The sequence below is a fragment of the Podarcis cretensis genome, assembly GCF_951804945.1.
Source record: "Podarcis cretensis genome assembly, chromosome: 7".
NCBI lineage: Eukaryota > Metazoa > Chordata > Lepidosauria > Squamata > Lacertidae > Podarcis > Podarcis cretensis.
Window position 1 is genome coordinate 24,488,966 of NC_137176.1, and position 14,850 is coordinate 24,503,815.

Consider the following 14,850-nt stretch of genomic DNA (forward strand, 5'->3'; position numbering starts at 1 on the left):
AACATGTAAGCAGTTTCTGCGGGGAAAGAGAAATTGCTACTCTACAGTACCAAGTCATTATATACCGAAGGGCAGCAGGATCTCACCTACCAGTCTCTCCCCTTCCCCATGGCCCCATGACCCCACACCACTGGCATCGCGCTGACCCATCACAAAAAGAGAGAGCAACATGCTTAACTGACATGCACCACGCCCCCAGGATGCATGCCAGCCACGCCCCCGCCTGCTCTCCACCCCCTGGTGCCGGAGCATGAAGAAGAAGAAGAAGAGTTTGGATTTGATATCCCACTTTATCACTACCCAAAGGAGTCTCAAAGCGGCTAACATTCTCCTTTCCCTTCCTCCCCTACAACAAACACTCTGTGAGGTGAGTGAGGCTGAGAGACTTCAAAGAAGTGTGATTTGCCCAAGGTCACCCAGCAGCTGCATGTGGAGGAGCGGAGACATGAACCCTACACCACCAGAACACTACACCACACTGGCTCCGCCACTGGTGATATGGTTAAGTTTATTTATTAAAAATATTTATGCCCCCATTTTTCCTTGCAAGGGTTGTTTTATGTGTGCCGGCGTGGTTGCTCGAGAGGGAACAGGCAAGACCGCCACTGGTCTTTTCAAGGCTTTATTATCTGTGCAAAACATTCACAGCGCAGAACGTCTCAATTCCAAGTCTGCTCAGTCACTAGCAGAATCTGGGAGTGGGCTGTCCTTAAACTTTCCCCAGCAGAGCAGTCTTTTGACCCCCATCCTACACCTCCCCTCTCTGCTCGTAAACCGACTGCGCAGAGAGGGCGTGGGCAAAGGGGGACCTGCCTCCTCCCCGCTTTGCTCAGGCTCGGTGTTGCAGCTCTCTCTAGCATCCTCCGACTCTTGCATCCCTTCCCCACTGGAGGCTTCCCCAATCAAGGATTCTAATTGCATAACCAGGAGAAGAAGAAAAAACCCAACAACTAGCATGCATCTTACCACAGAGTTCAGGGGGAAAGGGACTCCAATAAGAGAAGCCATCAGCGGTGCTATATCAGCCTGCGGAGAAAAAGACACTCAGTTTAAGGCTGTGAAGCGAAGTGCTGTAAAATTAGTAAAGGTAAAGGGACCCCTGACCATTAGGTCCAGTCGCAGACGACTCTGGGGTTGCAGAGCTTATCTCGCTTTACTGGCTGAGGGAGCCGGCGTACAGCTTCTGGGTCATGTGGCCAGCATGACTAAGCTGCTTCTGGCGAAACCAGAGCAGCGCACGGAAACGCCGTTTACCTTCCCGTCAGAGCGGTACCTATTTATCTACTTACACTTTGACGTGCTTTCGAACTGCTAGGTTGGCAGGAGCAGGGACCGAGCAACGGGAGCTCACCCCGTTGCGGGGATTCGAACTGCCAACCTTCTGATCGGCAAGCCCTAGGCTCTGTGGTTTAACCCACAGTGCCACCTGCGTCCCGACTGTAAAATTACAAAGTTGAAAAATCCGTTTTGATATAAACAAAGTGTGAGGTCCTTTAAAACTTGCTGCAGACTTTAGGTCTTCGAAATAATACTGTCCACGTTTTACTGCTTTTAGGAAAATTGAAATGTAGGTCAGTACAGAAGGGAGACAAACGTCACGTAATGCCTGGAACAAGAGGGGCTCTGTGCTTTTGGCGGGGGGAGGCAGGCACAAGGCGATCAAGGACGCACTAGGACTGAATGCTGCTTAGGACCTTTGCAGACATAATGTTCTCAATCTTCTAACTGTGGCTGTGCAATGGGAAAAGTAGCAAGGGCTCTGCTCTCCAGTCCAGCATTCAGCATCCCACAATGAGCCTCTGCAAAAACGATAAGCAAGATGTGAAGGCAATAGCTCTCGCCCACAGTCGTTCCTCAGCAGCTGGCATTCAGCAGCATGCTGATTCTGATCTGAGCCACTGAGGTAGCCATCTTTCTCTTTTCGTTTTTACAATTCATTAGAGCACAATTTTATTAATTGAAAGACTATCAGCTCCTGCCAACCTAGCAGTTCAAAAGCACATCAAAGTGCACGTAGATAAATAGGTACCGCTCCAGCGGGAAGGTAAACGGCATTTCCGTGCGCTGCTCTGGTTCGCCAGAAGCGGCTTAGTCATGCTGGCCACATGACCCGGAAGCTGTATGCTGGCTCCCTCGGCCTATAGAGCAAGATGAGCGCCGCAACCCCAGAGTCGTCCACGACTGGACCTAATGGTCAGGGGTCCCTTTACCTTTACCTTTTACCAGCTTTTAGTACAGTTCCATGCAGTAGGTTCAATACAGGTGTACAGCAGCAGCAGACAATCAATGTCATATATAAAGAACAAAAGCTTAGTCCGTTAAAGGGAAAGATTGCAGTGGAGGTTTGTGTGTTTTTTTGCAAGAGTAAGAAGAAAGCAAGAGATAAAATAATATGACCTAGGCTAGGGTTGCCCAAACCTTTTTTCAAAGAGGGCCAGATTTGATGAAGTGAACATGCGTGAGGACCGACCAAAGTTGTTGAGCTTAAACTGCCACAGGGGCCGGATGAGGTCCCCAAAATGGACTTTGAACATGCCCAACCTAGGCAATGAGTCAAGCTTTGTTCAAATCTTGAGTTCTCCAGAGCTTTTGCTTGTTTAAACAAATTCTATGCAACCATACATTGTGACATTATGTTAGGGGGAAACACTATGGAAAACGAGAACTCTGACTGGAATGATGTACTCATCTTATAATAATAATAATAATAATAATAATTAATTTGTACCCTGCCCATCTGACTGGGCTGCCTCAGCCACTCGGGGAAGCTGCCAGCATACATATATAGAAAACACAACAAAACATTAAATAAATGTTCCATGAGTTGCCCCGTTAGAAGGGTTTGCAAACCCAGTTACAAACTCTGAGTGTTAAGGGTGATCCTGATTATAGCGTTAGTGCTGGCCGACAGTAACATTATGCCATAGGTGTGATGGAACTGAGGCGGAGTTTTGCCCACAAAAGGGAAAGGAAGTGTTCGGCATGCTTTCAATCTCTTCCCTCCAGTTAGCATATTGAAAATGTTGTCATGCCTGCCCAGTTCCATATTGATCAGAACAAATAAAATCAAATTACCTGGCTATTTTTTAAAAAATGTTTTTGCTATCCCCATAAATCATTCTCCCACCTGCATGTCTTGTGGTAGCTTAAATTAAAGACAAATGTTAACCAGCTGTAAGGTACCTGGTTGACATCTTGCCGCTTTAAGGTCTCCAGTTTCCAATCTACAAAAGGATAAACAGAGAATTAAAGACCATTTGCGACACAGGCCTAACCAACACAAACAGATCTGAGGGGGAAATAAGCCCTTTGAGGCTTAATGAGTTGTTGGTCTCTTCTGCTCCATAACACACTTTTTTGCTGCTGAAACGAGAGTCATGCTTTGCCTCAGAACAAAAATCTAAGAAATTTACTTAAAGTAAATTATTTCACCTTTTTAAAGCCACAGAAAGACAAATTTTAACTACTTACCGATGTATCAAGTTTTGAAAATGAAGTCTGAGGCATAAAACTTCGAGCCACTTTAAGATCCTACCCTGCTCCTATCCACAAGTTTTAATTTGTATGCCACTTTTCCATACATCAAACCATACTCAAAAGATTTTACATAATTAAATCTGTGCCATAAACTAGATATAATGAGCACTCATATTAAGAGTGCTCTGTAGATTGATAGCTGTAGTCTTATATATATACTAACCTTTTACGCTCTTTCACTCTTGTCTAATGTTCCTAACCCTTCTTTTAGACTCCCTTAGCTTCTTTTGGATTCTTATAGACTTTTATATATACTTTCTGTTTTAACTCCTTTAGTTTAGTTTAAAAACAAACAAACAAACGTTTTTAGATTTTAAATGATTGTACCCCTCCCTCCTTATGCTGGTCTACGATTGTAATAAAGATTTGTTGTTGTTGTTGTTGTTGTTGTTGTTGTACATAATTAAAAACACAGCAAATGAAACACATAAATGAAACACATAAACACATAAATGAAACACATCAAAAGGTATACAACTGTAATTGAACGATTTCCATGTAAATCATTATAAGAAATAGAAATAAAGATATAAAAGCTTAATATCAATAACAGCAACACAACAACAAAAACCCGAAAACCCCAACCCAAGAGTCACATAATATATTGGGCTTAATAATATAATAATAATAATAAATTATTTCTACCCTGCAGATCTGGCTGGGTTTCCCTAGCCACTCTAAGCAGATACCAATGAAACCTTTGGCTGTGCATGCAGCACACAAGCAGGAAGTCTTCCAATAATTAGTTTCCCATTTTTATTTCAACTGGGAAAGTATGGTTAACAGGCTAGGTAAATGCCATGCTATGAAGCCAATTTAAATGCTTTGGATCAAGCCATGGTTTGAACCACAGTTCCCAAGCTGAAATAAAAACAAAGCAAAGCTACAACTAAATTTTCTGGGTTTTGGGGGGAGAAAAGATTGTGTGGACAATTGGGTCTGTCCATATCTTGACCTCAGGCCACATTTCTTCAGCCTCAGGCCTCCTCCATCAGTAACATGAGTTCAAATTACCCACCCTACTTTCTGGATAGTTTTATAAGAATGTATGTGAAGCAGTTTGAGCTCTTAAAATAAAACACCGCAGCCCCTTGGTTATATTGTTTGCCTTTTCATTTTATCATATTTATCATAAATTATTGTTGTTGTTTTTATTAATTATCCCTCATCTGCATTGTCCTACTATATAGGATGCTCCAAATGTGTTTCCTCATTAAAAAAAAGTCCCTGGTAAGTAAATGTAGAATTAATTTATCTTATGATTTACTAACGGCATTTGGTAGTAAAATGGTGCCTTGGAACTCGAACATAATCCATTCTAGAAGACCGTTCGACTTCCAAAACGTTCAAGTTCTGAGGCGTAGCTTCCAAACTGTCCGACAGCTAGGTTTTTGCACAGTGGAAGCCATGTCGGACGTTTGTGTTCCAAGGAACATTCGAAAACCGGAGCACTTACTTCCGGGTTTTCGGCATTCGGGAGCCAAAACATTTGGCAACAGAGCCGTTCGAGTTCTGAGGTAGCACTGTACACAGTAAAGTCCAGGGGGCTTGGATCAGATGCCTGCATTCATATCCCTGGGGAGCCATGAAGCGACTTCCATTTTCTGATAAATATACCAATTTACCTGTAGCAGCTAAGAAGATAAAATGAGGGACATGGTGCCCTCCGGACTACAACTCCCATTATTTCCAACCACGGCCCTTCCTGGCTGGGGCTGACAGGCATTGAGGTCCAACAAACATCTTAATGGTGCCAGGCAGACTACCCCAAGAGAAAAGGTTATTACACCCCTTGTATTTTAAAAGCATACAGAAAAAATATGACCCGCATACAGTGCTATTTTTTCTAGAAAAATAGGTGCTGGAATTCACTATGAACCCCTCCCTTGTTCCCTTATTGACACCTGAGAGGTGCCAGAACTGAGTTCCGGCGAGTTGCATCTGAAAAGCCTTGCCCACACATCTACCTTTTAAAAATGTGTCTTCATATTGTTGCGAGGCAACTTTTTGTGGAGAGTTGATTCCTGCTCCCCAAGCAACGAGTGGTGTTAATGTTTCTGACGGATGACCAGCCCCATGAACCCCTAAAAGAAAACAAAGTTAGAATTACTTCATAATGAATTGCTGCCCCTGCAATGGGCCTTAACATAGAACATTAAACCTGAAGCTTGTTCCTTTTAAAACATTTGAACTTGTCTAGTGTTACCCACTCAGGAACCTCAGAGGACGCCTAATGTGAAATGGATGTGTCAAATGCTGCACTTCTATATGGAAACTTGGTTGATTCATCTGTACCCATGTGGCTTATGGGAAGCTCTTGACTAGACTGCTGCAATGTGTTCCGTTTGGGGCTTCCCTTGAAGACAGTCTAGAAGCTGCCAAACACAGCAGCCAGGCAACTTGACTAGCACTGTAAAGCAGGGACGTTTGATACCTATTCCTAAAAGATCTGCACTGCTTACCTGCTACCAAAGCTAATTTATGGTGCTAATGTTAGTCTGTAAAACTCTATATGGCTTGAGATCAAGATATTTGAAGGTTTGCTTCTGTCTTATACACACACACACACACACACACACACACACACACAAGGGTGGCCCTATGTAAAGCAGTATCTTTTCTATTGTGGGCACCGTGGCTGCAGAATTTCCTCAGCACAAAAATACTGTTGTCTCCTATGCTAGCTGCTTCTAGGTGTCATAGAGTAACCAACATTTATTCAATCCGATTTATGGAAATTACATTTAGAGTCCACCTTTCCTGCAAGGAGGTCAAAGTGACATACAGTGGTACCTCGGGTTACAGACGCCTCAGGTTACATACGCTTCAGGCTACAGACTCCGTTAACCCAGAAATAGTACCTCAGGTTAAGAACTTTGCTTCAGGATGAGAACAGAAATCGTGCAGCAGCGGTGCAGCAGCAGCGGGAGGCCCCATTAGCTAAAGTGATACCTCAGGTTAAGAACAGTTTCAGGTTAAGAATGGACCTCCAGAAAGAATTAAGTTCTTAACCCGAGGTACCACTGTACAAGTTTCTCCTGCTTCCCATTTAATCTGCACAACAACCCTATGAGGTGGATCAGGCTGAAGGACAGTGACTGGTCAAAGGTCACCCAGTGAGCTTCATGGCTGAGTGGAAATTTTAACCCCGGTCTACCAGGGCCTTGTCCAGCACTTTAACCACTGCACCACACAGTCTCAGGTTTTTGCTGGATTTTCTGATTTGCTTCGTATTTTTTTTTTATAGGGGTTGGGAGGGGGTTGTGTTGACGTGTGCCTTTTTAATAGATTATTGTATACTGCCCTGGGTTGAGCTGTGGATTACAAATGTAATAAATCATAAGAATTCTAACCAAATGCAAACAATATCCTTACATGAGAAAGATGCACAAGTATTTCTGTTCCTAACACATTTTGAGTAGTGGGACACTCTCTTTATCAAACGCTTCTTACTGCTTGGGTCACCGAAGCAGACTTTGCTGCTTGACCTCTCTCCTCTGACCTCTCTTTCTATCACTTCACAGAATGTGTCCAAGAAAAAAAGGAAATCTTTGGCATTTCCGTATATAAAGCAAAGAGTTTTCAATAAATTAACTAAAACCGGGGAAGCAATCTGGGGTTCTTTTGGATTAAGAAGCCTACTTGAGTGGATGGGTACATTCTGAAGTTATATTAATACTTCTGAGGAGAATCACCATGAGAAAGATTAATTGGGGGGGGGGGGGAGGTAAAGGCAGCCTTGGTGTTCATCAGCACTTTAGTAGCAAAGGAACATGAAGAAAAAGGTCATGTTTGCAAAATCCTCACCCCAGTCTGTCATTCCATGGTCTGAAGTCAAGATGAAAGCTGTGCTGCCATCATTTCCATAAAAATCCTCAACCATCGAAACAATTTCTTTTACACCTTCATCGACTTTCCTAATATTGTTCTTGTATTCTCTGGAGAGGAGAGAAAGGAGTGGAATGTTTTGACATGATTATAATAGAAAATGAATCCAGACATTCATTAAGGCAAGGAGCTTCAGTTACAAGGTGATCAACCAAAGCGGAAAAGAAAAGAAATGCAAGAACAAAGATTAAAGTTTTCTATTTAGTTTCCATATCAGTAATATCCCCTTGGTAAATTACACGAGAAATCTGGATCCAATACACTCTATCCAATTAGTTTTTTAAAAAGTTATCTCCTGTGGTACAGGCAGCCATGATACAACTGGAGATGCATTTGAAAGTTCAGCTGACGGATTCTTTAGCACTCTCTCCTTTTCCCAACACTAATGTAAAATTGCAAAATGACTCTTTGCCTATAAACCCAAGGAGCCCTGGGAATCCTAGTTCTAAGAGGGGACTCGGGACTCTAAAGCAGGCATAGGCAAACTCGGCCCTCCAGTTGTTTTGTGACTACAACTCCCATCATCCCTAGCTAACAGGACCAGTGGTCAGGGATGGTGGGAACTGTAGTATAGCCTTCTTAACAGCGGTGCCACAATTATGTAGCGCCTTCTGCAGAAAAAAGACATTGTCCAGCTTCAGGCATTTTTGTTATGGCAGATCTCCTGCAATGGTAACACGGCTCGTTTTAAAAACAAATGTAAAAAAATATTATGTGCAGGGTTTTCAGCAGCTGTTATTGCTTGATGCTAAAGTTCTACCGATTGCCGTAAGACTTTTGTTAGGAATGCAATTAAGGGTTAAACTACGCCCGCTGGAGTCCCTACAACAGTTACATCAAAATGTGGCTGCAAGCCCTGAGAAATGTGGAAGGGGTTGCAAGTTGTAAAGTGGAGCTTTTTCTTCACCCCCTTTCTCAAACAGCAGTCTCTGCCCCACTCCCTTCTGTGCTCTGACGCATGAAAACCTCACCAAGCTTCTCCCTTAACCACAGGCCTGGATCCTAACTTTCTGCTTTGGGAACCATTGAAAAGTTTGCTGCCATTACGATTAGAAAGGCCACTATGAAATATGTTAACTAAATGCTTGAAACGCTGTATTAGCATAAATGAGTACGTTTGCCTACTTTTCCAGAGTCGTCATTTCAGGTTTAAATACATATATCACAGGAGGGATTTACATGGATGATACGGAAATATTAAAGTTTAAATTTCAGAAAGGGTATTACCCCCCGTTCTAATTATGCATCTCTAAAGTACTGGTTTAACTCCCTTCCGTTGCTATCAATTGCACTTAAAGCTGCTTAACTTTGACGGGATCTGCTATATTTTAAAATACAGATATTAATGCACTGTACCTCGAATGAGGCCGATGAACATGCCCGTTTGTGTCTATCCCCAATAAGTGCAGGAAAAAAACAACTTTCCGCTCGTGCAGTTTAGAAAGCAATGTTTCGTTGTTTCTGGCAGAGCGGAAGAAATTCTAGATAAGAAAAGACAGTTATAAATTATCCTGAGAGCAAGCAGATATCCAAACTTCTAAAATTTCACATTTTTGTTTGATGCCACCAGCATGTACACAGGAAATCGAATTCTGCAGCAGTCCTAGTGCCCCGGATCCTTGCTGCTGGAAAGAGTCAGAGCAAGGTGGAGATGTCTGATAGCAAAGACAGAGAGGTCAAAACCAGCACCTTAAATCTGACCCTGTACTCCACCGGGAGCCAGTGCAGCTTGAAAAGCACTGGGTGAATATGCTCCCATGGCAGAGACCCCGTGAGGAGCCTCGCTACAGCATTCTGCACCCGCTGGAGTTTCTGGGACAGCTTCAAGGGCGTAGAGCAAATTACAGTAGTCAAGCCTGGGGGTGACCGTCGCATGGATCACTGTGGCCAGGTCAGGGCGGGAAAGGTAAGGGACCAACTGCTTGACGCGGCGAAGGAGGAAAAATGTCGCCTTGGCTGTTGTTGTAACCTGCGCCTCCGTGGAAAGGAGATGCTCAAAGATGCTCGCTGCTGTGGCACAGGAAAAATGGTGGGTGCCACGGCAGCAAGCAGCACTAACAGGCTGGCTCCGGGCTGCTGAGGCTGCTGCTGCCACGTTTCCCGGGGACAGATTTGCAAATCTGGGGACATTCCGGGGACGCAATTTGTCCGGGAACAGATTTGCAAATCTGGGAACTGTCCCCGGGAACGTCTGGTAACCCTAAACTAGTTACGGTAAGCAAAACAAAGATGTTCATTTACCTTAACATGGTCAAAAACCCACATGTCTAGCAAGCTGGCATCTTCTGTTCCAAAGTCCTCCTTTTCAGCTTCATAGCAATGAGTGTAAACATGATCCCCAGTAGCACCTTCAAGGGGAAAAAAAGTAAAGGACCGCTCAACTTAAATGTAGGAAGGTTGTTGTTGTTTTTGTAAACATAAAACAGTTAACCATATGAAGCGTGTGGGTGGTATTTTACTCTTAAGGAAGCCAGAAATGCACATGGTATCAGAGTTCAGATGACAGCCAGCCGAGAAGCAGACAAACACACACTTCTGCTGAGGAGCTACGTATACTTGTAAGGCTTTCGTTACTGATAGTTGGCAGTAGAACTCAGCCCTTATATAAAAATCGGTGGAATCCAAAAGGTCAGACTTCAATAGGGTGTTGTCGTTTTTCAGCGGACATTCCATCCAAACTTATTGATCCTGAGTTACGGGTCAAGGAGGTTTCAGAATTCCAATCGGAATCTGGCGAGTGGTTAGAAGGTTCTGACTGGAGGAAACAAAAGGGCAAGCTCTGTACTGTTTAAGAGTCCGTTGGACAGTCTTTGGGAGAGTGTGGAGAGATCAATCAAGGAACTAAAGAAGAGGCAAGAAACAAGCCTGGAGAGAATGTCTGCAGCCAAGAGCAGTCACAGACAGGGGTCTTTGTGGGAGCAGACAGATGATGGACAGACAGAGGACAGAAGAGGAAGAAGCAAACACCCCAAGGCTAAAATCTCTGAAGGCAGAAGCTCAGAAGGTCTGCAATGGGAGTGGGAGACTTCAGCAGTAGTCCTGCAGGACAGTTAAAGCCAGTAGCTGGCAGTTAACCTGAAGAAACAGTCTCTGTGCAAGAAAAAAAGTCTTAATAATGCTTGTTAGCATAACTGTATGGAAGAGAACCTGCACAGAGAGAGAACTTCAGATGCAGACCTTGAAACAGTGGAGCAAAAACCATTTGACTTGTATCCAAGATTCCACAATACAAGCACAAGGGTAACTTGAGCAATGGTTTGGTACAGGGGTGGGGCAGAGAACAATTATATTTAATAATGATGATGAGGATTTATTTATACTCTGCCCATCTGGCTGGGTTTCCCCAGCCACTCTGGGCAGCTCCCAACAAAATATCAAACATCAAACATTAAAAAACTTCCATAAACAGGGTTGCCTTCAGATGTCTTCTAAAATTCAAGTAGTTGTTTATTTCCTTTTTTATATATATATAAAATTTTTATTAGGTTTTCACATTTTATAAAACAAAAACAAAAACAAAACATATATATTTTTAAACTCTTATTTTCATTACCCCCTTTCCCTGACTTCCCCCCACCCCCTCTTCATACATCCCAATTCCAAAAATTAGTTCAGCAAGTTCTTATCTCCCATCTTTAACATATTATTGTTATTTTTAAACTTAATCCTTTTTACTTATCCAAATTTAATTTATCCAATTCTCTTTTAAACATTAAATCTTTTTTTTTTCTAAGGTCGACCTAATTACCCTTCCACGAATTTCTCCCTTTGTATTTTTGTTAATTATATGTCATAATGGCCAAATACAAAAATCATAAAATTTTGAAATTCTGTTCTCCCCTCCCTCCCTACCCCAGTTTCCATCCCTTCCCAAGCAATTATCCTAGCCCGGATTCCTCACATCAGAGGCCTTCAAGTCTCTGTCAGTCTCTCTCTGCCGATTTTGTTGGTAGCCCTTTTTGTTGGTCCTCAGGTCTCGAAGGAATTCTATCTCAGTCACATCATATTTTCTCCCATCCAAGATACTTAATAGCAGTTGCTGCAAAAAGTCAGTTGATCTCCCATACTCAAGGAGGAAGTCCCAATCATATTTCTTTACTCTTTTGAATTCCAATATTCCAAGTGCTCCTGGGACTTCCTCCTTCATCTTTCTCATCTTTCGCAGATTTGTAATCCAAAGATCTTCTTCTTTATTTCCTGACAATATGGGCTTCTGATTGATATTTTCCTGCACTTTTTCCATTCCTTCTTTTCTCTCCACCGGTTCCAAAAAAGTTTTTTCTGGTTCAGCTGCAGATTCCTTATCAGGCAAATCCTTTATGCATTCAGCAGAGTCGTTTGTTTTGGAATTCAAGGTCATAAGTTCTTTGTTCATAGCCGTACTCTGCTCTTGCAGGATTCCCACGAGAAAAAACATTCTTTCTATCTCTACCAGTAATTTTCCCTCTGCAGCCCTCTGTAATGTCTCTAGTTCCCCCTAGGGGGATTACAGTTGCTTGATAGTCCTTTTCCAACAGCCCGTTACTTTGTTGTTTATGACTACGTTGTTTCCAGCCACCTCAGTTCAAAAGCAACACTTTTAGTTCAGAAAGTTATTAAATAACAAAGTTCTTAAATTTTAGCCGCCCGTTTGACAGCTCCTTTGACAGCTGTCAAACTCCTTGTTCTTTTTCCTCCGGCTCACACACAGGACGCTCCCGGGTTCGGGGGGGGGGGGTTACACAAAAGCTTCCAAAACTCCTCACTTTCTCTCCAGCACAAAGACTTCTTCTGTCAAACTCATGGAAATATTTTTTATCTAACACCAAAAACAGTACTCTCCACCTTAGTCCACCGATCCTTCCTTTAGATCGTTTGTAGATAGGGGGGTGCGGACTTCCCTTTAGCACATCCCCTGGTTGTACCAAATTCAAAGATATAGATTTTAAAGTCCAAATTCCATTCTACTCACGGGTTATTTGTTTCCAGTCCGAATTTTGGGGAAAAAGTCAGCGCTGTCCGGCCATGGCACGCGGCTTCGCTCCACTGAAGTAGCGGTCTACTCTCAGCACCACGCCACTCCCCGTACCCTCTCCGTAGCCTTTAAAAAGGCTCTTCGTGGGTCAGGGAGGGCGCTTAAAGGTGCCCACCGAGTCACCAAGTCCGCAGGCTTCCGCGCCTGCGGTTTCTGAGGGTCCCCGCGTCGCCGGCGCGGTAGGACCCGTCTTTAGCAGAGCCGATTCCCTCCGGAGCTCGGAGGGAATCCGCCATTAGCCGATCGCGCTAACCCGGAAGTCAAGTAGTTGTTTATTTCCTTGACATCTGCTGGGAGGGCGTTCCACAGGGCGGGTGCCACTACTGAGAAGGGCCTCTGCCTGGTTCCCTGTAACCTCCAGAAGGCCCTCAGAGCTGGCCCTCAGTGTCTGGGCTGAACAACACCTCCTTTAAAGCGACAATGATGTCATTAAAAAGACTGAAAATCCTTAAAACATTCAGCCAGTCCTGATTTGGGTAGTTAAAATTTTAACAACATATTCCGACATTATTATTTTTTTCTTCTCACTTGCATAAAATTCCTCATCACCTCTTGACTACCCGGCGAGTACTTAAATAGAAGAATACATTAAATGTTACTTTGCTTGGCATTCATAGAATGGTAAAGGTAAAGATAAAAGGACCCTGACCATTAGGTCCAGTCATGACCGACTCTGGGGTTGCGGCACTCATCTCACTTTATTGGCTGAGGTAGCCGGCGTACAGCTTCCAGGTCATGTGGCCAGCATGACTAAGCTGCTTCTGGCGAACCAGAGCAACGCACGGAAACGCCATTTACCTTCCTGCCGGAGCGGTACCTATTTATCTACTTGCACTTTGATGTGCTTTCGAACTGCTAGGTTGGCAGGAGCTGGGACCAAGAAACAAGAGCTCACCCCGTCGCGAGGATTCGAACTGCCGACCTTCTGATCGGCAAGTCCTAGGCTCTGTGGTTTAACCTGCGTCTTATTTTAAGCAGCTAAGAGTCTGATGACATTCTGGTGTTCTAACACAACTACAGCCACCCTTTTCTTTTTTTAAAAAAAGATAGAAACAAGAAGCAATTTGGCATAGATGCTGTAGAAATGGCTCGCTATTGGTTCAGATCTTCATGTGTGGAAGGTGACCCTGTGCGGACTCTCATTGTCTAGTGTATGTCAATGCTTGCAAAAACCCCTATCCAGGCAGAAAAGAGCAACCACACAAACATGGTCCCTTTCCAAGCAGCTGGACTGTGGGTTGAGCAATATGGTGACAACTTTGGGGGATTGCTTTAGGATGGAATTACTCCCAAGAGACTGTGATCTACTCACAGAATAAAAAAACTGGCAGTCATCTACGCATTGTCATTGGAGGGAAGAGGAGTGTGCGTGGGGTGGGTGGATTGCCCAGAGTTGTTGAGCTACACGATAAGGATCCCGTGATCTACCAGGATCAGCCAGCGATCTACCGGTAGATCACGATCTACTGGTTGGACATCCCTGTGATATACCATAACCTGATTTTCCACACCAATAAGCCAATTAACCCACCCAAGCCAACGGCAACTATGTACAGTGTAGAACTAAAGAAATGTGACTCTAGAAAACGTGAAAACCACGGCTAGAGTGAACCAATTGAACAGGAAGGCTGCAATCCCTTGTCATATCCTTCCCAATTTCCTGCTGAAAGAAAATATATACTCCGAGGAGAATGAGCTGAGCACACAAAATACAAGATACGTAACAGAGGATATGAAGAGAAGGGGGAAGTTTCAATTGCTGAAAATGACAAGATTCAATAAAACTTGAACTAATGCCATATTTTAAATCCCTTCTGTCAGTTCTAAAATGGTATCGGGGAAGACGCACTGAGGTTTATCACATTATTCTGGTTCATGGATTTCAGATGTAGGCAAAGCAGCACATATTTTCTTCTCCCCAGGGTTCTTCTGCATCATTTACACAGCTCAAGGATTCGCCATTGGTCACTCCCATCTCCTACCAGTTACTTACTATTCCTACTCTTAGGTCTCCACGGCACAGAGACTGCCCTTCTGGAAGCCAGAGTGATGACATTCCCATTCAGATGCTTCTTTAATTAGCTGGCATGCACTGTTTTGCAAAATGGAACATTTCAAGGAAACAGATACACTCTGTTTCTAAGCCCCAAGAGAAACACAAATGTTGAGAGCAAGGGCTCATCAAAACGCAGGGAGAATTATTTCCCAGGCTCGATGATCAACAAGAACCAGGGGGAACAGGGGAAGAGGAGGGGGGAAAGAGACATAGCTGTTAGAAGTTCAGACTGCAATATGTTATAGCCATAAGATGGTAATTTAGAAAGCTCTTTGCAGACTAACTAGGTCAGCTTGTGTCCAGTACATAAGATCACAAAGTGCACCATGGACAAAGAATTAATGGCTACGCTCCT

At 43.6% G+C, this 14,850-nt stretch overlaps 1 protein-coding gene across 7 annotated transcripts in view; it reads right to left on the reverse strand.

Annotated features, from left to right (window-relative positions):
- Positions 1–14,850, reverse strand: part of PIGN (phosphatidylinositol glycan anchor biosynthesis class N) — a 92,138-nt gene that overhangs the window by 64,564 nt on the left and 12,724 nt on the right. For all 7 annotated transcript variants that reach the window (XM_079984929.1, XM_079984927.1, XM_079984924.1 and 4 more), the window contains 6 exons: positions 9,667–9,773; positions 8,782–8,906; positions 7,345–7,475; positions 5,505–5,621; positions 3,184–3,224; positions 967–1,026 (listed from right to left, as the gene is read on the reverse strand). In XM_079984929.1, coding sequence (XP_079841055.1) covers positions 967–1,026; positions 3,184–3,224; positions 5,505–5,621; positions 7,345–7,475; positions 8,782–8,906; positions 9,667–9,773 — 581 coding nt within the window. The remainder of the gene's footprint in view (positions 1–966; positions 1,027–3,183; positions 3,225–5,504; positions 5,622–7,344; positions 7,476–8,781; positions 8,907–9,666; positions 9,774–14,850) is intronic.